The sequence below is a fragment of the Hyperolius riggenbachi genome, chromosome 7 (assembly GCF_040937935.1).
Source record: "Hyperolius riggenbachi isolate aHypRig1 chromosome 7, aHypRig1.pri, whole genome shotgun sequence".
In the NCBI taxonomy this organism is placed as follows: domain Eukaryota; kingdom Metazoa; phylum Chordata; class Amphibia; order Anura; family Hyperoliidae; genus Hyperolius; species Hyperolius riggenbachi.
Window position 1 is genome coordinate 73,220,800 of NC_090652.1, and position 22,258 is coordinate 73,243,057.

Here is a 22,258-nt window from a genome sequence, read left to right on the forward strand (position 1 = left end):
TATATTATGTAAAAAGTTAACTGGATCTGTAAAGGACCAATCAGTTATTGATGGCTTAAAGGGCCACTACTGAAAAAAAAAGTCAGACCGATTTTGGACTAGTCCATCTCATGGGGAGACCTCAGCATTCTTTACAAAAGCCGCTCCTGGAAAGGAGCTATACAAAGATGACAGCCAGCTTCCCTCCCCATTTGCACACTAATCTGGCAGCTGAACTGAACTGCCCTTCAGTAAGTGCTTTTGTAAATAGATGACTGAGAATCCTGAGAAACTGAGAATCCCCCAGGACAAGATGGACTAAACCTGACAGATCGTCACTGCCTTCTGTAAGTGACATAAGAAAAATGTACCGTGCATTTTGCGCTGGGTGAAGTGCACATTTTATATGTACTGTATTTTTTGGACTATAAGGGGGACACAAAGGGGCATAGAAGAGGACACAAGGGGGACACAAAGGGGCATAGAGGAGGACACAAAGGGGCATAGAGGAGGACACAAGGGGGTCACAAAGGGGCATAGCGGACACGAGGGATACAAAGGGGCATAGAGGAGGACACGGGGGATACAAAGAAGCATAGAGGAGGGCACAAGGGGGGCACAAAGGGGCATAGCGGGCACAGGGGGATACAAAGGGACATGGACACAGGGGGGACACAAAGGGGCATAGAGGAGGACACGGGGGATACAAAGGGGCATAGAGGAGGACACAAAGGGGCATAGAGGAGGACACAAAGGGGCATAGCGGACACAGGGGGGGATACAAAGGGGCATAGAGGAGGACACAAAGGGGCATAGAGGAGGACACGGGGGACGCAAAGGGGCATAGAGGAGGACACGGGGGATACAAAGGGGCATAGAGGACGACACAAGGGGGACACAAAGGGGCATAGAGGAGGACACGGGGGATACAAAGGGGCATAGAGGAGGACACAAGGGGGGCACAAAGGGGCATAGAGGAGGACACAGGGGGGATACAAAGGGGCATAGAGAACACAGGGGGGATACAAAGGGGCATAGAGAACACAAGGGGGACACAAAGGGGCATAAAGGAGGACACAAAGGGGCATAGAGGAGGACACAGGCGGGATACAAAGGGGCATAGAGGAGGACACAAAGGGGCATAGAGGAGGACACGGGGGATACAAAGGGGCATAGAGGAGGACACAAGGGGCATAGAGGAGTACACAGAGACATAAGAGGTACCAAGGGGGCGTAACCCATAAGATGCCCCTTCACCATGGATGCATCAGGTTTAGTATACATTTTTCCCTGGATTTTGTCCTCTAAACCTAGGGGCGTCTTATGGTCAGGAGCGTCTGATAGAGCGCTTTGAGTCCTATGGGAGAAAAGCGCTCTACAAATGTTATTTGTTGTTGTTGTTATAGTCTGAAAAATACGGTATGTGTTTTATAATTGATTACGATAGTTGTCCTTCAAATGCAAACTCTACTAATAGCCCAACTAAAAACCATATCAATAATCGATTTATAAAGTGCCAACATATTTTGTGGCGCTGTAGGAAAACAAACAAGGGTTACATAATGTTACACACAATGATATACATCAAATATGGACACTGGTACAAAATATAGAACTGGTGATTACAATGACAAATGTAACATGATGAATACAGTGTATAACAGAGTGCAAGCTATGAAATGAACAACAAAATCTAATACCGAAAGGGATGTGAATTCTGCCCTTGCGAGCTTACAATCTAAAGGAATGGGGGGAAACGAGGTGGGGAAGTATGCAGTATAAATACAGGCAGTGTGTGTTTAGGTTATCTAGTAAGGAGTAAAACTTGAGAGTTTGAAGGGGAATGGTTTAAGTTAGAGCGTATGCTTTTGGAAAAAAGTGAGTTTTGAGGGAGTGTTTAATGATTTCAAAGGTTGGAGAGTTATGGATGTGCTGTAGAAGGGCATTCCAGAGGGGGGGGGGAAGCATGTGAGAAGTCTTGTGAATGTGAGGTGGTGATTCTAGGGGAGGATAAAAGCTCGTGAGATTGCGGTTGGGTTGGTATCTGGAAACTTTTGAGGAGGTGTACAGGGGAGAGAGATTGTGGAGAGCTTTGAAGTTTAAGGTTAAAGGGAAGGTTCAGGGAGGGGATTAAAAAAAAAAAAAATTCCACTTACCTGGGGCTTCCTCCAGCCCGTGGCAGGCAGGAGGTGCCCTCGCCGGCGCTCCGCAGGCTCCCGGTGGTCTCCGCAGTACAGCCCAGCGGACGTCCGATGACGTCAGCGCACCGGCGTGGGACGCAGAAGTGCCGGGAAATGGCACCGGAGACCACCGGGAGCCTGCGGAGCGGCGGCAAGGGCACCTCCTGCCTGCCACGGGCTGGAGGAAGCCCCAGGTAAGTGGAAATTTATTTTTATTTTTTAATCCCCTCCCTGAACCTTCCCTTTAAGAGTTTGAACTGGATCCTCTGGTTAATTGGTAGGCAATTAAGAGCTTGACAGAGGCCACGTGCACGATGGCTGTGGCCTGAATGTATTAAGAGTAGTTCCTTCAGTCGAGTTCTGTACAGACATTTCAGTCTGCTATGGCAGAGGGCTTCTTCCGTTTTTATGAGGAAGAGAGATGGAGTGGCTTCCAGTGGAGGGGGAAAGTGCACATTATGGGGCTTTCTATAGTTTAAAGTGGACCTGAACTCTTGCACAAGACAGGAAGAAAACAGAGACATGCACTTTATGTATTTAGAGAGTTTGGCCTGTCTAATTCCCCCTCATCTGTGACTAAATACAACTATAATATCTCAGCTGTGTCAGCTGGCTGCCTCACAGAGCAGTTAATATGCAAACACAGGATGTTAAATATGTCTGCGTCCATGAAAGCAGGAAGTAGACACACTGGAGATTGCAGGATTTGTATCAGCTGTAGCAAAGAAATGGTTTTCTTTAAAAGTTATGCTGTTGCTTATCTTTTAAAGCGGAGAGGAAGTTTTCAGTTCATATCTGCTTTATGCCAATACATGGTACAATTTTTATAATTTTTTTTCCCCCTGGTACTGCACTTTCAAATTTACAGTTGGCACATGTCCTAACATGAACAGACGCTAAACGCCCACAATAATACTGTATTTTCCCACAATCCTTCAGGGCAAAGATGAGATGTTGATCCTCCCACAAGCAGAAACATGGTTACATAGTTAGGTTGAAAAAAAGACTTCCGTCCATCAAGTTCAACCAGAAAAAAAAAAAGAAAACCTCCTGAACCCGCACATATACGGCTCCTGGACCCGTTGATCCAGGGGAAGGCGAAAAAAACCTTACAAGGCCAATTAGCCTTAAAAGGGAAAAATTCCATCAGGACTCCAGATGACAGTCGGATAAATCCCTGTATCAACTGTCCCGGAAATTACCTAATGATTATAGCCGTGGATGCCCTTCAATGCAAGGAAAGTAAGACTTCTTTAAATGCAGAGAAAGAGTTTGCCATGACTACTTCCTGAGGTATTCCAAATGTTAAACCACTCTCTGTGAAGGACCCCTTTCTAAATAGATGGCAAAAACACTTTTCCTCCATACGCAGATCATGTCCACTTGTCCATTGTACAAAGCTCATCTGCCAAGCCTTAGTATTTTTCTGTGATGTATTTATACATGTTAATTAGGTCCCCTCTTATTTAACTTGGTGAGATCTTCCATCTCCCCGATTAAATTAGTTGCCCGTCTTTGTACCCGTTCTAGGTGGTCAATGTTCTTTCTGTAGTGTGGCACCCAAAACTGTATCCCATACTCCAAATATGGCCTCCCAAGTGAGGGAGTAGTATACTAGCGTCTTGAGCTAGTTCCTGTCTTATGCATCCTAGAATTGTATTTGCTTTAGACAGACAGCACTTGCCCTATAAAGTAATGGCATGGTTAGTACACCCGCAGTGCTGTCTTCCTGCGTCCAGGTGGGTCAGTGTCTTTCCTGGGTATTTGGTCTATGTGCTGGGCTGCAGGTAGATTCCTTATGGGTGCGCTGAGGCTGTGGTAGTGAGGCAGTCTATTGCCTGTCGCCATGTGCTGAATGTTTGCAGGGTATGCCTGGCTTTCTACTCCTGCAAGGCTTGCCTTGGTTCCTTACTTGTAGCTCCGGATGGCAAGGCCCCTCCACAGTCCAGTTGACGTGCTGGATGAGCACATATTGTTTTGCACTCATTGCGGAAGAGGTCTGTGGCGGAGGATTTTTGGCATGGCTGCAGAAGTCCATGGAGTAAATGACTGGATATCTGGCAAGAGTCCCGTTATTAGCCATTGGATGGGCTTTCTCTCTTAAATGGAACCTAAAGAGAAGTTGCCATATTTATTTCCTTTTAAGCAATACCAGTTGCCTGGCTGTCCTGCTGATCTCTTTGGCTGCAGTAGTATCTGGACAAACACACACCTGAAACAAGCATGCAGCTAATCTTGTCAGACTTCAGTCAGAAACACCTGATCTGCATGCTTGTTCATGGTCTGTTGCTGGAAACATTAGAGGCATAGGATCAGCAGGCCAGCCAGGCAATATGCATTGTTTAAAAGGAAATCAATATGGCAACCTCTACATCACTTTCGCTTTAGCTTCCCTTTAAGGGCCCTTTTCCACTAGCAGTCGCTAGCGTTCGCGCTGAACGCTAGCGATTGCTGAATCGCAATTCCGCCGTTTTCCCGACGTTTGCGGCCGCGATTTTGCTATGCTATGCACTGCATAGCAAAATCGCGGCAAAAGTCGCTCCGCGGCGCGATCGCGATCAAGTAAAAAAGAATCGCGGTAGTGGAAATGACCTACCGCGATTCCTATGTTAAAAAGCAAACCGTAGCGATTGTAAAATCGCTAGCGGTTTGCGGTTTTGCGATTCAGCTAGCGCAAACGCGCTAGTGGAAAAGGGCCCTAAGGGGAATCTGCCCTTCCGGTCAGGTGACTACATACAGGAAGTGATTTGAAGGCAAGTGTGCACATGCTGGATGGCCGTTTGTTGCCCTCTGCAGGGCTGTAGAGTTGGTACAAAAATCCTCTGACTCACTCTGACTCCTTAGTTTATGAAACCTCAGACTCCAGGTACCAAAAATGGCTCAGACTCCTTAGTCTAATACTTACCAGGGCTGTGGATTTGGTACAAAAATCATCCGACTCCTCAGTTTATGAAGCCACCGACTCCAACTCTGATTCCAAGGACCAAAAATTACTCCAACTCTGAGTCCACAACCCTGGTTCTCTGCTGTGAGAGAGACCGCTCCTGCTGCAGGCTGGATCCTGTTAACGTGGACTTGAACTCTTGCACAGGAGAGGAGGAAAATAGATATGCACCCTGTGTGTGTTTAGAATTTTTAGCCTATCCAATTCAACCTTATCTGTGACTATTCCATAGTGTAATTTGATCTCTCAGCTCTGTCAGCTGGCTGCCTCAGCAGAGCAGCTAATTTGCAAACAGGATGTTAACCCAAGAAGTAGACACATTGCAAATTTATTGTAGGGTTTGTATTCGCCCGTAACAAAGACATAATTTTCTTTAAATGTTATGCTGTTGCTTATTCTTTAGAGCAGAGAGGAAGTTGAGTTCAGGTCCACTGTAAACATGCAGACCCGGTGCAGAGTGAGAGCAATCCAGCTCCCCCGAAGGTGAGATTTTAATTTTATCTTTCGATTTTGATCGCAAAAATAGCGAAAACTAAAAGGCGTAAAGCGGCGGTTTATATATCGTTGGAAAGAGGAGAAAGAGAGCTTCAGAATGGTATGCATCTTTCCATAGTTTATGCACTGCTCGGAGTCTCTTTAAATACCAGCGACCCACATATAGAATAGCAGTGCTGGCCCCACCCATCCACATACTGTAGAAGCCAGCTAACAGTCATTTGCTGGCTTCCAATCCAATTCTGCATCAGGTGACACTGCTGTCCAACTGGACTGCAGGTTGTCACCTGGGTGTGCTTCACTGTCTGGTGTACAAAGACGTTCTTTGGGCGCTGCATGACTGAATGGCTGCTGCTGGGGGTTCTCCTCCAGGCATGATTGGGAGGGAATTAATACCTAGATTCAATGTAATGTTTTTCAACATCATCTTATGTATGTTCCGGCCCACCAGCAGTCTGAAGTATGCTGACCCGGCCCTTGCCCGAAAAGGTTTGGGGACCCCTGGCCTAGATATAAGCGATGTCCTGTTTGTAACAATAAACTAGCACTGACTGATCCTAGAACCCTCTAAGATTTGTACAGAAAAGGTTCTAAATGAACAGCCTGTTCCCTCTATTCAACAAACACTGCAGGCTTTTAGGGAAGAAATTAATTATTCTTTGGTTACCTATACATCTTCCTTGAGCGAGACTGGTCCACACACTGATACCTGCGGTGGAGGATGAAGTTGGGGAGCAGAGGCTCATTCTGGAGCTAACGCTGAGGGTGTGGATACTAGGGAAGGTCAGGATTTGAGTACTCCTCTAGAGTTACACCCTGATTGTTACCAATAAAGAAAAGTATTTTTGTGCAAGCGGTATATTCTTAACATCTTTCAAGGATCCGAGGACAGTTACAGGCTTCCTCCAGCCCCATGAACTCTGTTGCCTCCCTTTTATTGTCCCAGGTGGCTCCATTCCTATGTAATAGCCATGGAAATAGGGCTTCAGTCGGCCGCTCTGTGCATGCCTAGCCGCATGCGTGCTCCAGTCCCCGATATAGTGCTGCCAGACGCAGAACACTCCTGACGGAGGTGCGCAGCCTGGCCCCACATGCGCAGAGAGGCGCGACTGAAGCCAAATTACGGGGGGCTATAACAGAGGATCAGAGCCACCAGGAAGGACGTCGAGGGAGGCAATAGAGTTCATGGGGCTGGAGGAGCCCTCGGGTAAGTATCGATTCTTTACTTTACTCCAGCTCAGGTTTCCTTTAAGGATCATTTTAGTAAAAATATCAATGCCATACTTAAAAGGGCTTGGTGAGGCGGTGGCCTTCCGTCTGGGGATAGCTTTCATTTGCGTGGCAAGGATTTGTGGGTCAACCAATTAAAAACTAGGATTGCAGCTGGTGCTACTGCAAAGCAGTTGTTAAACTCCACTACGGTTCTGGGTAAATGTGTTACTTATTTAGCTGATGCTTCTGCCTAAACTTAGTTTTTTTAGCTTTGGCAAATGTAGCGTGTCACACTCTCTGGTTGAAGACATGGAATGGAAATTTGGTTTCAAAAATGTGTATGAGGTGTTGACTTTACAGGGGATCTGTTGTTTGGTCCAAGGTTAGATCTAGCTCTGTAGGAAATGGCAAATAGACCTTCCCCAAAAAAACAGTGGTTAATAAGTTTTTTCATAAACACGAAACTGTACCATTGGGGTTAAATACAGGGCAAAAACGGTCCAGAGTCTGGACATTTTGAAAAATCCAAAAAGGCAATTTTGGTCCTAAAAACACGGTCTCAAACCAAAGAACAATGACAATAAAGTTCAATTATCAAGTAGAATTTAAAAAAAAAAAAGCTAATTCAATTTATGAAAAAGAAAAAAGTCCGGATGGAATCTATTTTTACATTAAAGGATTTTTTGTTGCATGGGGCATTTATGGCCTAATTGGATCTGCAGAATGCCTATAGGCATGTCCTAATCCACAAAAACTTACAACAGTTCCTAAGGTTTGCAGTAAACGTTAAGGGAGTGGTGTACGATTACCAGTTTGTATGCCTCCTGTTTGGGATGGCTTCTGCCCCAAGTGCATTTACAAAGGTTCTGGGAGAGACATTGGTTCCTTTAATAGAACAGTCAATATCAATTGTCTAATCTAGATGACCTGTTGATTCTGAGCGAACTGGAAAATGTAAAGGAAAATATGGAGGTTGTTTCTCAACATCTGCAGTGGTTGGGTTGGATTTGAAATGTAGAAAGATTGTTTTTCATTCCCAGCCAGAGGGCCCTCTTTTTGGGTATAACAATAGATTTGACAAGTCCGAAAATGGTCTTCCTTCAGAAACTATCTTAAAGGGATACTGTAGGGGGGTCGGGGGAAAATGAGTTGAACTTACCCGGGGCTTCTAATGGTCCCCCTCAGACATCCTGTACCCACGCAGCCACTCACCGATGCTCCGGCCCCGCCTCCGGTTCACTTCTGGAATTTCAGACTTTAAAGTCTGAAAACCACTGCGCCTGCGCAGCTGCATCCTCGCTCCCGCTGATGTCACCAGGAGTGTATTGCACAAGTCCAGTATGGTCTTTGGTCTGCGCAGTATGCTCCTGGTGCCATCAGCGGGAGCGAGGACACGGCAATGCATGCACAGTGGTTTTCTGACATTAAAGTCAGAAATTCCAGAAGTGAACTGGAGGCGGGGCCGGAGCATCGGTGAGTGGCTGCGTGGGCACAGGATGTCTGTGGGGGGCCATTAGAAGCCCCGGGTAACTTCAACTCATTTTCCCCCGACCCCCCTACAGTATCCCTTTAAAGCTAACCTGAGCAATATTGCTTTTGCAGCAGCAGACCGATCCTCAAAGTAGTGTCTCAGGTGCTGGGGATGATGTCAACAATTGTGGTTGTTCCTTGGGTGCTAATGCACCTCAGAGAGCTCCAGAAGTTTTTTTTTCTGGAGATTGTGTAATATCAGTGGTGATTTGAGGAATCCAATCTGTCAAAGATTCTGGAAGGAACCTGTACAAAATGTTTTAACCACTGGTGCAAGTTTGTGGGGTTTGAGGGGCTTATGTGGTCCACAGAGCATTTCAGGGGCGATAGTTTCAACAGTCCAAAACTCTCCAGGTGCTCAGAGCAGTTAAAGTGATCCATAGATGAATAAAACGGCAGTTTTTTACTTACCTGGAGCTTCCTCCAGCCCCATAAGTATGGATGCGTCCCTCGCCATCCTCCCAAAATCCTCCGATCAGCTGCAGTCAACTCCTGGCAAGTGGTTCAGTTGGACTCAGTCTTACTGAGTGACGTCAGCCGCTGACATCATTGAGCCGCTCACCGTAGCTGAATACGACATCGTAGGAGGACATGCTTATGGGGCTGGAGGAGGCCCCAGGTAAATAAATAAAAAAAAAAACTGCAGCTTTCTTCATCTCTGGGTCACTTTAAAGGGACTCTGAGGAATGCCCTAATTTAAAAGAATACACTTGCCTGGGGCTTCTTCCAGCTCATGGTAGGCGACGAGGTCCTCCTGGCCCCTCTCTTTCAGCCTCCGCCGGCCCCCGTTAGCGGCGACACTCGGGCTTGGTGGCGGGCCGGTCTTCTTTCCGCGCATGCGCAGACCTGTCACGCCGGCCGCCGTGATGACGCGAAGCGGCCGCCGTGATGACATATTGCGTCATTAACCAGGAAGAGTGGCCCGGGCGACGCCGCTAACGGGGGCTGGCGGAGGCTGAAGGAGAGGGGCCAGGAGGATGCCGCGGGACCTCGTTGCCTACCATGAGCTGGAAGAAGCCCCAGGGAAGTGTATTCTTTTTAATTAGGGCATCCCTCGGAGTCCCTTTAAACTAGCCTTGTTGGCGGTAGGCAAAATTCTTCAGAGGCCTTGTGTGCTTATTAAGGCCTCTTTTCCACAGACAGTTGATAGGCAGTGAAATGCCTCTCAAACTCTCACAACTGCTTTCTGCTGCCTAGTAACTGCTTGCTGCTGCCTGGCAACTGCTTGCTGAGCACACAGTTCAACTGCCCGTGGAAAAGAGGACTTAATCAGACAATGTCACAACGGTGGCCTTTGTAAACAAACGGGAGGAACCACATCCCAGTTGCTCTAGAGACCAAAGATATTTTTGTTTGGCAGTGGCCAATCTCTTATCCCTAAAAGCGCTACTTAAAGAGGACACTGACTATAGAGGCAGACAAGTTAAGCAGAAACGGTGAGTTCTGTCATCAGAGTGGTCTCTAAACAAAGAGGTGTTCCAGATGATTTGCAAAAGATGGGGGACTCGGTGGACCTGTTTTGCTCAGGTTCCAAATTATTTTTTCCTAAATCCACGAGACCAGAAGATAGGGATAAATGTTTCAGTGCAGGAATGGAATTTTCCTCTTTTTTTTTTTTTTTTAATTCTTTCCTCCGCTGCAGCTGATTCCAGCAGTTCTCAGCAAATGGGGTGAATTGAGGAATCTGATGTTAATAGCTTCGGCGTGGCTGAGGTGGAGTTTGTATTCGTTTCTTAGAACCTGAATAAAGGAAGTTCCTTGGGATCTGCCTTCATGGTCAAACCTACTTTATTGGGACACTGTGACATCCACATCTGTTGGATCTGACGGTTTGGATCCTGATTTAAATTGGCTGAGAGAAACTGGTATCTCTGATAAAGTGGCTCATACTTACATGGGTAGTCGTAAGGTGGTAACAAAGATCTTAAAATATTGGAAGATGATTACTCTGTGGTTAAGAAAATCAACATTCGATTGTCCATTTCTGTGGTCCTGGAATTTCTACTGGAAGGATATAGAGGGATTTCTAGCAGTACCTTGAAGGCTCAGTTGCCGGATCAGTGAATAATGGCGCACAGCGCCTATGCATAAAAATGGCGCCGCATTAAAAAGATACGCTTATCGCTATTTATCGTTAGTACTGCATAATAATGGCGCACAGGGAAAAAAGAAGAAAAACGGCACACACAAACGTCGTTTATCAATAGTGCCGTTCATATGCCAAACAGCAGACGTTATTGTGCATAGTAACGTTATTTATCAATAGTGCCCTACATAAGCCAAACTGCTTATATAACTGCAAAACAATGAATGCATTTAATGTAACACTGTCAAGGTTAGGCACCACCAGGGGGGTGGTTAGGGTTAGGCACCACCAGGGGGTGGTTAGCGTTAGGGATAGGTACAGAGAGGGTTGTGTGTGTTAACGCTAAATAACAATAAGGCTTTAACGATAAATAGCAATAAGGCTTTAACGTTAAAGGGAAACTTAAGTAAAAAAAAAAAAAAGTTTTACTCACCTGGGGGCTTCCAATAGCCCCCTGCAGCTGTCCGGTGCCCTCGCCGTCTCCCTCCGATCCTCCTGGCCCCGCCGGCAGCCACTTCCTGTTTCGGTGACAACAGGAGCTGACAGGCTGGGGACGCGAGTGATTCTTCGCGTTCCTGGCCACAATAGCGCCATCTATGCTGCTATAGCATATATCATATACCATATAGCAGCATAGAGGGTGCTAATGTGTCTGGGAACGCGAAGAATCACTCGCGTCCCCAGCCTATCAGCTCCTGTCACCGAAACAGGAAGTGGCTGCCGGCGGGGCCAGGAGGATCGGAGGGAGACGGCGAGGGCACCGGACAGCTGCAGGGGGCTATTGGAAGCCCTAGGTGAGTAAAACTCATTTTTTTTGTTTGACTTAAGTGTCCCTTTAAATAGCGATAAGCATCAAACGGATTAGCGGCAACACCGTGCGCCATTATTCGCAGGTGCCATTTTCAGATGGACCCCAGTTGTCAGCCTTATCAGGTCTTTCATTATTGTCTTCCTCACCCTTGGTGGTAAGATTCTTAAAGCCCAATCTACACAATACGATTCTTTGTGCGATTCGATTACGATTCTATTTACGATCTGATTAAATCTGAAATGTCTGATCCGGATTCAATTTGCCGTTGAAAAACAAAGGCAAATTGAATTGAATCAAATCGAATCCTGATCAGACATGGTGGATTTAATCAGATCGTAAATAGAATCGCCAATTGAATCGCACAAAGAATCGTATTGTGTAGATGGAGCTTAAAAGCTGTAAAAAGGAAATCTCCAATTGCTAAGCCCTATGTTTAACTCTGGGAGTTATCGGTAATATTACAGGGACTATCCAAAAGTCTGTTTGAGCAACTATAGTCATGTTCTATTAAATATTTAATGTCTAAAGTAAACCTTTAGTGGAAAAAAGTACCCCTAGGGGGTACTTTCCCTGGGGGGGGGGAAGCCTCCCTGTAGATCCTGAACAGGCTCTCCCCCCTTCCGTTCAAGCATCAGGACCCTTCCCTGAAAGTTTGCTGACGAGGGCTTGTTGGGGTCTGGAGCAGTAGTCATTGGGCTCTCCAAGTAAAACAATGCTGTAAGGTGCCTTGCGCAGGCTCGCTAGCGGATTACTGTTTGGTCTCCGGTGGGAATAGCCAAGCCAAATCAGCTCCACTCTACTTCAGACACGAGCCGTCTGCGCCTGCACAGAAGAGCACTCAGAAAGCGCTGATGGTCAGAAAAGCACTGTGTCTAAAGCCTAATTGTTGATAATGGCTCCTCACCAGCTGAGAACATGGACAAAAAATAATCACTGTTGGAACCCTAATAGCCAGAAAACAAATCGTCTCCAACTGGTTGAAACCACATCCCTGGTTGGACAGTCCTCCCAGTCCAATACTAATACTATAGCCCTCCCTTGACTAACGTGGACTAATGGTCGACCAATAGGATCCCTTCCCCCTCCTAAGTGTTAGAAAGCAAGTGGAGAGGTTTGAACTGAATATATGGGTAGATGAATTAGCTGGAGTAATGAATCAGCTGTTGTATTTTGTGACTTTATTTGTATTTTTTTTTCCTCTTAATTTTCTTTTTTCGGTTATTGAATATTTTTTTTCAATTTATGTTTGAAATGATGAATGTCTCTGTTGTGGGAGGGGTGCAGGAAAATCTCTGTTACAGAAAGAGGGCAGGGAATCTCTCAAGTGTGGAGATGAGCTGGAGTATAAGAAGGTGAGCAGGGGAAAACTCGCCATTGAGGGAGGGGAGCAGGGAGATCTCTCTGTTGCGGGAGGGGAGCTGGGAAATCTCTCTGTTGCTGGAGGGGAGCTGGGAAATCTCTCTGTTGCGGGAGGGGAGCTGGGAAATCTCTCTGTTGCGGGAGGGGAGCTGGGAAATCTCTCTGTTGCGGGAGGGGAGCTGGGAAATCTCTCTGTTGCGGGAGGGGAGCTGGGAAATCTCTCTGTTGCGGGAGGGGAGCTGGGAAATCTCTCTGTTGCGGGAGGGGAGCTGGGAAATCTCTCTGTTGCGGGAGGGGAGCTGGGAAATCTCTGTTGCGGGAGGGGAGCTGGGAAATCTCTCTGTTGTGGGAGGGGAGCTGGGAAATCTCTCTGTTGCGGGAGGGGAGCTGGGAAATCTCTCTGTTGCGGGAGGGGAACAGGGAGATCTCTCTGTTGCGGGAGGGGAGCTGGGAAATCTCTCTTGTTGCCGGAGGGGAGCAGGGAGATCTCTATTGTTGCGGGAGGGGAGCAGGGAGATCTCTCTTGTTGCGGGAGGGGAGCAGGGAGATCTCTCTTGTTGCGGGAGGGGAGCAGGGAGATCTCTCTTGCTGCGGGAGGGGAGCAGGGAGATCTCTCTTGCTGCGGGAGGGGAGCAGGGAGATCTCTCTTGCTGCGGGAGGGGAGCTGGGAAATCTCTCTGTTGCGGGAGGGGAGCTGGGAAATCTCTCTGTTGCGGGAGGGGAGCTGGGAAATCTCTCTGTTGCGGGAGGGGAGCTGGGAAATCTCTCTGTTGCGGGAGGGGAGCTGGGAAATCTCTCTGTTGCGGGAGGGGAGCTGGGAAATCTCTCTGTTGTGGGAGGGGAGCTGGGAAATCTCTCTGTTGCGGGAGGGGAGCTGGGAAATCTCTCTGTTGCGGGAGGGGAACAGGGAGATCTCTCTGTTGCGGGAGGGGAGCTGGGAAATCTCTCTTGTTGCCGGAGGGGAGCAGGGAGATCTCTATTGTTGCGGGAGGGGAGCAGGGAGATCTCTCTTGTTGCGGGAGGGGAGCAGGGAGATCTCTCTTGTTGCGGGAGGGGAGCAGGGAGATCTCTCTTGCTGCGGGAGGGGAGCAGGGAGATCTCTCTTGCTGCGGGAGGGGAGCAGGGAGATCTCTCTTGCTGCGGGAGGGGAGCAGGGAGATCTCTCTTGCTGCGGGAGGGGAGCAGGGAGATCTCTCTTGCTGCGGGAGGGGAGCAGGGAGATCTCTCTTGCTGCGGGAGGGGAGCAGGGAGATCTCTCTGTTGCGGGAGGGGAGCTGGGAAATCTCTCTTGTTGCCGGAGGGGAGCAGGGAGATCTCTATTGTTGCGGGAGGGGAGCAGGGAGATCTCTCTTGTTGCGGGAGGGGAGCAGGGAGATCTCTCTTGTTGCGGGAGGGGAGCAGGGAGATCTCTCTTGCTGCGGGAGGGGAGCAGGGAGATCTCTCTTGCTGCGGGAGGGGAGCAGGGAGATCTCTCTTGCTGCGGGAGGGGAGCAGGGAGATCTCTCTTGCTGCGGGAGGGGAGCAGGGAGATCTCTCTTGCTGCGGGAGGGGAGCAATGAAAGCTCTCTGTTGCAGGATGGGAGCAGGGAAATTTCTCTGTGGGAGGGGAGCGGGGGAGATCTCTGTTGTGGGAGGGGAGCGGGGGAGATCTCTCTGTTGTGGGAGGGGAGCGGGCAAGATCTCTCTGTTGCGGGAGGGGAGCGGGGAGATCTCTCCATTGCGGAAAGGGAGTAGGGAGGGGGAAACAAACTACCAGAGGGAAGTCGTGTACAGACAAAGAAGATTCAACACACCAGTGTCACCCTCAAAATAAAATATTAGTTTAACATGGAGTGACTGTTAAAGTATACGATGTGGAAAGCATAAAGTGCCGTTTGTGAAGTCATAGTAACTGACGTTCAGTGGCGTAGCTAAGGAGCTATGGGTCCCGAAGCAAGTTGTACAATGGGGCTCCCCAAGCACTCTATACTTAACAATTGATACGGCGCACCAAAACCTGGCAATGGCAACTACAGTGTCAAGAAGGGTGCAAGAAGGGGATGGAGAGCACTTTGTAAATGATTACAACTACTCAAAGCACCTATAGCAGCGATTAATAGGAGCACAGGACCAATAGAGAGCTAATACTGCAGTTGAGGGAGGGCCCCTCGGGCCCCGCTGCGGTCGCAACCTCTGCAACCTCTATTGCTACGCCCCTGCTGACGTTTTACCATGGTAAGCAACAAGCATCAGTAAAGAACAAGCATCAGTACAATTCCAGTGGCAATAATATGACTCACCATCAACCCAACTGGTGACATCATCAATGTCTGGAGACAATCCCTCCCACAGGTTAATGCCATGTGGATATCCATCATCTAGTTTCCCTTTCTTCTCATCATATCTCCAGAACTTGTCGCCTCGGAAGAAGTACGTCTTTTTGTTATGCTTCCAGACAAAGGCCCCATCTATTCTGTCTACTTTAAGACCAAAGTCGGAAAGGAATCGTGGATAGCCGGGTTCCACCATTGTGTCCTTGAAAACCCAGAACTTGTTTCCTGCAGGAAAAGTCATAGGAAAAGTTTGCTTTCAGAACAAGTCTGAGTGAACAAGGGAAGAACTTTTCACATTTTTTTGAGGTGATCACCAATATCCTCCTCTAGTTGACCATTTGATACAGCGGGTTTTTACAACAGGTTGTACCCAGTTTAATTCAGAGGAAATATCTCAGCGGACAATAGTAGGGACATTATCTCCACTTAAGCCAGCTATACAATTGCACCACAATAGACCTTTCCTAGAACTGCCATTGCTGATTGCATAATGTCGATTGTGGTGCTGTTAGAAAACACAATTTTTGCCCAATTTGATGTTTTTGTTTAATCAAATGTCTGATTGGGCAGAAAAAATTGTGTGGTGTTTGGCCAGCATTTTTTTCTCGAGCTGTTGTCCCCATCTTACAGCCATAGGTATGGTAAAGAACATGATTCATAGGTGGAATATAAAGGCATGGGGGGCGGAGCAGCAATATACTGTGTAGATCACAAAACATTTGTAACCCTTAAGCCTCCTTTCCACGAACTGCTGAACTGTGGGCTCAGCAAGCAGTTACCAGGCAGCAGTCAGCAGTTACCAGGGAGCAGTTGCGAGCGTTGGAGAGGCATTTCACTGCCTGTAAACAGTTAGTGGAAAAGAGGCCTTACTTAGGTCATATCAATATAGTGCAAGGATTGCTGATCGGTTAGTTAATTATAATTGCAGAAGCAACACCTAGAACAAGAATCACTGACACATTCTCTGCAGTTTTTATAGGCTTCTGAAAAAAAGACTATTTTAACTTAATAATGCATTAACAGGAGGAAGGAGTGGGTAGGGCCAAATGACAACAGGAAATAAGGAGGGAGTGGCCTTTATACACATACTTGTCTGCTAAACATTTCTTAACTGACCTGCAATAAATACTATTTTGCTGTCGTTCTGTCGTTCGTACACAGCGTCCAGCCTTGGTAGATCAAGAGGAAGACCATTCCAGAAATGGTGAAGCTGAGCTGGAATGAGAGAAACCAGAGTCCTAGTGGACTGCAAACGCCAGAAGTACCTGTCTGAGAACAGGAAATGGTGGTCAGCATGGCAGAACCTTGTCCGTAAATGGCACAATGTATAGAATCATCTAACTCTTACTCTTAAAGAAGAATATTTCCCCTCGAATGTTTGCAATGGCATCGAAGTGGGTGGAACAGCGTTCAGGGTATGGAAAGCGAGGCCTGATGAGAAAATGGACCATTATGTCATGGAGAAGACATGGTTGGCATGAAGATATAAATATTGGGCATGGTCAAGTGGAGAACCTTGGTTGGAGGAGAAAATTGGCCATTTCTTGCTTCGTGAATGAGTCTGCTTTGAAGGTAAGTTTTCATTTATCTGGTTAAATTAAAATCTCATTTCACTCATAACTCACATTTCGGATCCATGTTACTGCACTGAATCGCATTCTGGTTTCCTGACCTTCTACAGTAGGGAGATACCTACCAAATTGTTTCACTGCATACCTACCCCAGTCAGGGTACTGCTAAGGTTTTTGTGGCACATAATTTGTGGTCCTCCCCTCAGTCAGAGACCCCTCCCCCAAAAAAGTAGCACTTCAGTATAGGTACCGTAGGTAGCAAAAGGTGAACCCCTTCAGTTTTGGTAGCCACCCCCCATAAAAGTAGCCAAAGTGTTCCCCCAGTACAGGTAGCCACTCCCAGTATAGGTAGCCAATAGTACCCCTCCCCCCATTATAGGTAGCCAAAGGTGCCGTCCCCCATATAGGGCATTGGTGTCAGTGGAGGTCTGTACTACAGCTTATTCCTGCCTTTTTACTCCCAACACTCCCAGACCTGCAAATCAGCAGCAACCTGAGGAGAGGAGAGCACAGTAACCAAGCAGCATGCTTTTACATGCAGGAAATGAGCAATGACCTCACTTCCACATCTGAATTGTACTCTATGGTCAATGTGCTGCTCTCCCCTCTGTTCACTTTGCCACTGATCTGAGGACTGTGTGAGTGACAAGACAGCAGCGGCCATACAAGTTAAAGATAGGGCGGCACTGACAGCATGGGTGGGGCCCCAAGCTTCCACTTGGTTAGCCTGGGCCAAGCTGCATCCCTCACCTGTCATTTTCTCACTCAACCTTGATTGTACATATCTTTTTATTTCTCACCACTGGACTTATCAATAAATTGGACCATTTCATGCCCTCAGAATAGGATGCTATACCATTGTTTTTTTTCTAGAAGATCCAAGTAACAGAGTATTTGCCCCTTGGTGTCTTAAATGTTGTTGTTCCCTATAACATGCCAGATCTTTAGTACCTGGGTGGACATAGCAGCGATGACATCAAAAATGAAGTAAGTGTTGGTGCTTGTATATATTGGTAGTCATTTACCATTTAAACCACAGGTGTCAAACTCCAGTCCTCAATGGTCATGTCAGTGTTCAGGATGAATTGAGAAATGTGAACCACAACTTTACTGATTCAATCCCATCAATTAATTTGAGTTATGCCAAAAATGTGAGGACCTCGGCCCTCAACTGGAGTTCGACATCCCTGATCGAAACCTTTTATAAGAAGTTTTACAGTACATGTTGCATTAACTTAGTTACATAGTTACATAGTCATTTTGGTTGAAAAAAGACATACGTCCATCGAGTTCAACCAGTACAAAGTACAACTCCAGCCCGTCCCCCACATACCCCTGTTGATCCAGAGGAAGGTGAAAAAACCCCCACAAGGCATGGTCCAATTAGCCCCAAAAGGGAAAAATTCCTTCCTGACTCCAGATGGCAATCAGATAAAATCCCTGGATCAACATCATTAGGCATAACCTAGTAATTGTAGCCATGGATGTCTTTCAACGCAAGGAAAGCATCTAAGCCCCCTTTAAATGCAGGTATAGAGTTTGCCATAACGACTTCCTGTGGCAATGCATTCCACATCTTAATCACTCTTACTGTAAAGAACCCTTTCCTAAATAAATGGCTAAAACGTTTTTCCTCCATGCGCATCTCATGTCCTCTAGTCCTTTGAGAAGGCCTAGGGACAAAAAGCTCATCCGCCAAGCTATTATATTGCCCTCTGATGTATTTATACATGTTAATTAGATCTCCTCTAAGGCGTCTTTTCTCTAGACTAAATAAACCCAGTTTATCTAACCTTTCTTGGTAAGCGAGACCTTCCATCCCACGTATTAATTTTGTTGCTCGTCTCTGCACCTGCTCTAAAACTGCAATATCTTTTTTGTAATGTGGTGCCCAGAACTGAATTCCATATTCCAGATGTGGCCTTACTAGAGAGTTAAAAAGGGGCAATATTATGCTAGCATCTCGAGTTTTTATTTCCCTTTTAATGCATCCCAAAATTTTGTTCGCTTTAGCTGCAGCGGCTTGGCATTGAGTATGATTATTTAACTTGTTGTCGATGAGTACTCCTAAGTCCTTCTCCAAGCTTGATGTTCCCAACTGTATCCCATTTATTTTGTATGGTGCTAGACCATTGGTACGACCAAAATGCATGACTTTACATTTGTCAACATTGAATTTCATCTGCCATGTATGTGCCCATATAGCCATCCTATCCAGATCCTGTTGCAATATAACACTATCTTCCTGAGAGTTGATGATTCTGCACAATTTTGTATCATCTGCAAAAATAGCAACATTGCTCACTACTGCATCTACTAGGTCATTCATAAATAAATTGAAAAGCACTGGACCCAGTACAGACCCCTGTGGGACCCCACTGCTAACAGTCTCCCATTTTGAGTACGATCCATTGACCACAACTCTTTGTCTTCTGTCCATTAGCCAGTTCCCTATCCATGCACACAAACTCTTCCCCAGTCCTTGCATCCTCAACTTTTGCACCAGACTTCTGTGGGGAACAGTGTCGAAGGCCTTTGCAAAGTCCAAGTATATCACATCTACAGCATTCCCAATATCCATATTAGCATTCACTACCTCATAAAAGCTGAGCATGTTAGTCAAACAGGACCTGTCTTTAGTAAACCCATGTTGATGCTGAGAAATAAGATTATTTTCTACTATGAAGTCATGTATAGTATCTCTTAGTAACCCCTCAAATAGTTTGCATACAACTGATGTTAAGCTTACAGGTCTATAATTTCCTGGATCAGATTTTTTGCCCTTCTTAAATAATGGGAAAACGTGGGCTGTACGCCAATCCACTGGGACTCTGCTAGTTGCAAGAGAGTCACAAAAGATAAGATAAAATGGCTTAGCTATAACTGAACTTAATTCTCTTAGGACCCGAGGATGCATGCCATCCGGGCCAGGTGCCTTGTCTATTTTTAATTTATTTAGTCTTGCCTTTACTTCTTCCTGCGTTAAGTATTTAATATTACAGTTAGAAGATTGAGACTCTTCTGCCTCTGTAATTTGCAACAGTGCTGTTTCCTTTGTGAAGACAGAAGCAAAGAAAGCATTTAATAACTCTGCCTTACCTTGGTCATCCACCATTGAGTTCCCACCCCCATCCTTTAGGAGTCCTATACAGTCCACCTTTCTTTTTTTAGAGTTGATGTACTTGTAAAACTTTTTTGGGTTAGATTTGATATCCCTAGCGATTTGATTTTCAGCTTCGATCTTTGCCAGCCTAATTTCTTTTTTACAATTTTTATTGCACTCCTTATAATTGCTTAGTGCAGCCTCAGTCCCCTCCTGTTTTAGGACCTTATAGGCATTCATTAGGTATTTGTCATCACCACCAGTGGTGGAAGATTCTTCTGGCTTATGGGCTTCAAAAATCAAGAATCTGGCTACAACCCATCCTAGAATATAGTAAATGACATCTGAAGGTTTAATATTTAATGACCATGTTGGGAAGAGTGTGGAATGGTGAATTATGATGGCAAAATGTAGAACTTGTTTTTCTGGAGTTGGTATGCACATTACTTACAGAAAACCTTTACTAGCAGAAATATGGATGCTCCCATTTTGTCCTACCTTTTGAAAAACACTACTCGCCTGGTTGCCCTGCTGAACGTTTCAGTAGATTCTGACCTTGAATCCAATAAAATCCGGATACCTGGGGCCATATGCAATTCATTTTTTCACCTGAGTTTTCTCCTAGGGGATAATTTTAAACTTGTCAATAAAATCCTTTTTAAGCCACCAGCAAGCCAGAAAATACTCAAAATAATTTTGGCAGTACTTTTTCACCTACTTTTTGGTACTTTTTTTTTGTTGAAAAGTGCTGGAAAGTTATTTTAAATCGAAGATGAAAAATTATCTCCTAGGAGAAAACTCAGGTGAAAATGTGAATTGCATATGGCCCCTGGTATGCAAACTTCTCCTGCTTTAGTGTCATTTTAGCACTTTTCAGAGGGAAGAGTCAGCTATGATGACCTCTGCCATTTTCCTCCTTATAGCTTTTCTCATCAGATATATATTGATATGGTTTGTGTTTTGCCTTGTTTTATTACAGAATGAGTAGTCCTTTGTCCTAGGCTTTTTTGTTTTTCAGCAGTAGTAAACACGGGAAACTTACTGGTAGGTGGGTCCTCGTGGGGGTATTGCATGCTGGGTGGGTCTTGGAGGTGGTGGTCGTCTGGGATTGTCTCTTCTGCCTGAGTAAAGAATATATTGGCGTTTGTTATCTTGTTTAGAAGGTCAAGGTGGATGGTTGGTCACTTTGCTAAGCCCGATCCTGTGCTCACCATACAAAGCTTGGATTCCATTTATGTCATCTTGTGGTAGTCTGTAGGTCCTATGGTCTCCTACCGTTCCTTGGTAGTATGGTTTCATGATGGAGTTATCTGCTGATGAGTGATAAAGCCCCAGAGCATGTCCAAACTCGTGCACAGCCACCGCAAAGACATCTGTACCTTGGTCCGCTATGAGAAGAAACATAGTGTTATAACGGCATGTTCTGCATAGTTCTCACCTTTTCGGCCCCACCCTATGGCTTCTGCAAAGGAAAAATAGAAAAATATTCATATGGGGCTCAATTATGGCTTAATATGCCAAGCCAGTCCATCACCATTTATTTGGAATTGAATTGAATGGTTATCAACTTCTACCGTACATGGCTATCGATCACCCACCCCCCCTGCCGCACCTTCTTCGCACAGAGTTTTTATAAAATGTCCGGGAAGGCTTTCAATTAACTGTCTAAAATTGATTTAAAGCCAATCAATCGGATATGTTGGAGTAGATTACACACAGGTTCTACCAAAGTGATCAAACCTGTCAGAAATGGATCAGAGAAATCAAAGCGTGTGTGTGTGGCCAATCTAACTCAACAGTCTGGGATGGATCTGTTATTACTTACAACTGCTTTTTTTCTGGCAATTCTGTTTAATTAAACATCTTCTCTCTTGACCTGTGGATGTTGTGTAAAGAGGCTCACATACCTCAACAGCATAACATGACCCCCTACAAGCTTACTTAACAATAGCCTTCCGTGAAGATCAAGTGACACAAACTTCCTTCCCTTAAAATCATGTGCCTACTTGTTTTGTTGGTAAGACCATCAATGAGTCACATGAAGAAGACAGGAAAACCACAGGATAGATAGCACAGATGGCATCTGGCAACAGTCTAACCCTACCGCAAGGATCAAAGAAACAAGTCCTCGACCACTTTGTAAAACAAGATTTCATGTTCTATGCTAAACAAAACTGCACCATGAAGAATTTTCTCAGAGTTCTTATCATGTCCCTGTTATGGGAAGAACGTTAGAAGTGTGGCCAGATCCCAAATTGCCAATGTGCAATGTGCAATGTGCAATGTGACCAAGGTTAGATGTACTTCGTACCTTGGCAGGTGAGGTGTAAAAAAAATAGTTTTACTCCGAATATACAAGTTTCAGGCCTATGCCTAACACTAATCCCCCCTTCTTCTTGGCCCATCACTAACCTCCCCTCTCCTTTGTCTAACCCTAACCTCCCCTCTCCTCTGCCTGACACTAATCTCTCCCTGTCCTCTGCCTAACCTGCCCCTCTCCATGCCTAACACTAACCTCCCCCCACTCCATGCCTAACACTAACCTCCCCTCTCCTCTGCCTAATACTAATCTCCCTTCTCATCTGCCTAACACTAACCTCTCCTGCCTAACACACTAACCTATCCTCTGCTTAATACTAACCATCCCTCCTCTCCAGATTCCTTCATGTCACAGAA

General features: G+C 46.0%; 1 protein-coding gene and 1 long non-coding RNA gene across 2 annotated transcripts in view; one reads left to right on the plus strand and one right to left on the minus strand.

The window, feature by feature from the left end:
* Positions 1 to 22,258, minus strand: part of MMP25 (matrix metallopeptidase 25) — a 37,939-nt gene that overhangs the window by 486 nt on the left and 15,195 nt on the right. Inside the window, exons 5-9 of the mRNA XM_068244080.1 lie at positions 20,794 to 20,970; positions 20,625 to 20,703; positions 16,257 to 16,339; positions 16,025 to 16,177; positions 14,876 to 15,133 (exon numbers count right to left, since the gene is read on the minus strand). Coding sequence (XP_068100181.1) covers positions 14,876 to 15,133; positions 16,025 to 16,177; positions 16,257 to 16,339; positions 20,625 to 20,703; positions 20,794 to 20,970 — 750 coding nt within the window. The remainder of the gene's footprint in view (positions 1 to 14,875; positions 15,134 to 16,024; positions 16,178 to 16,256; positions 16,340 to 20,624; positions 20,704 to 20,793; positions 20,971 to 22,258) is intronic.
* The window catches only part of LOC137524338 (uncharacterized), a 128,919-nt gene continuing 116,253 nt past the window's right edge, over positions 9,593 to 22,258 (plus strand). Inside the window, exons 1-2 of the long non-coding RNA XR_011022661.1 lie at positions 9,593 to 9,776; positions 16,070 to 16,480. This is a non-coding gene — a long non-coding RNA (uncharacterized lncRNA). The remainder of the gene's footprint in view (positions 9,777 to 16,069; positions 16,481 to 22,258) is intronic.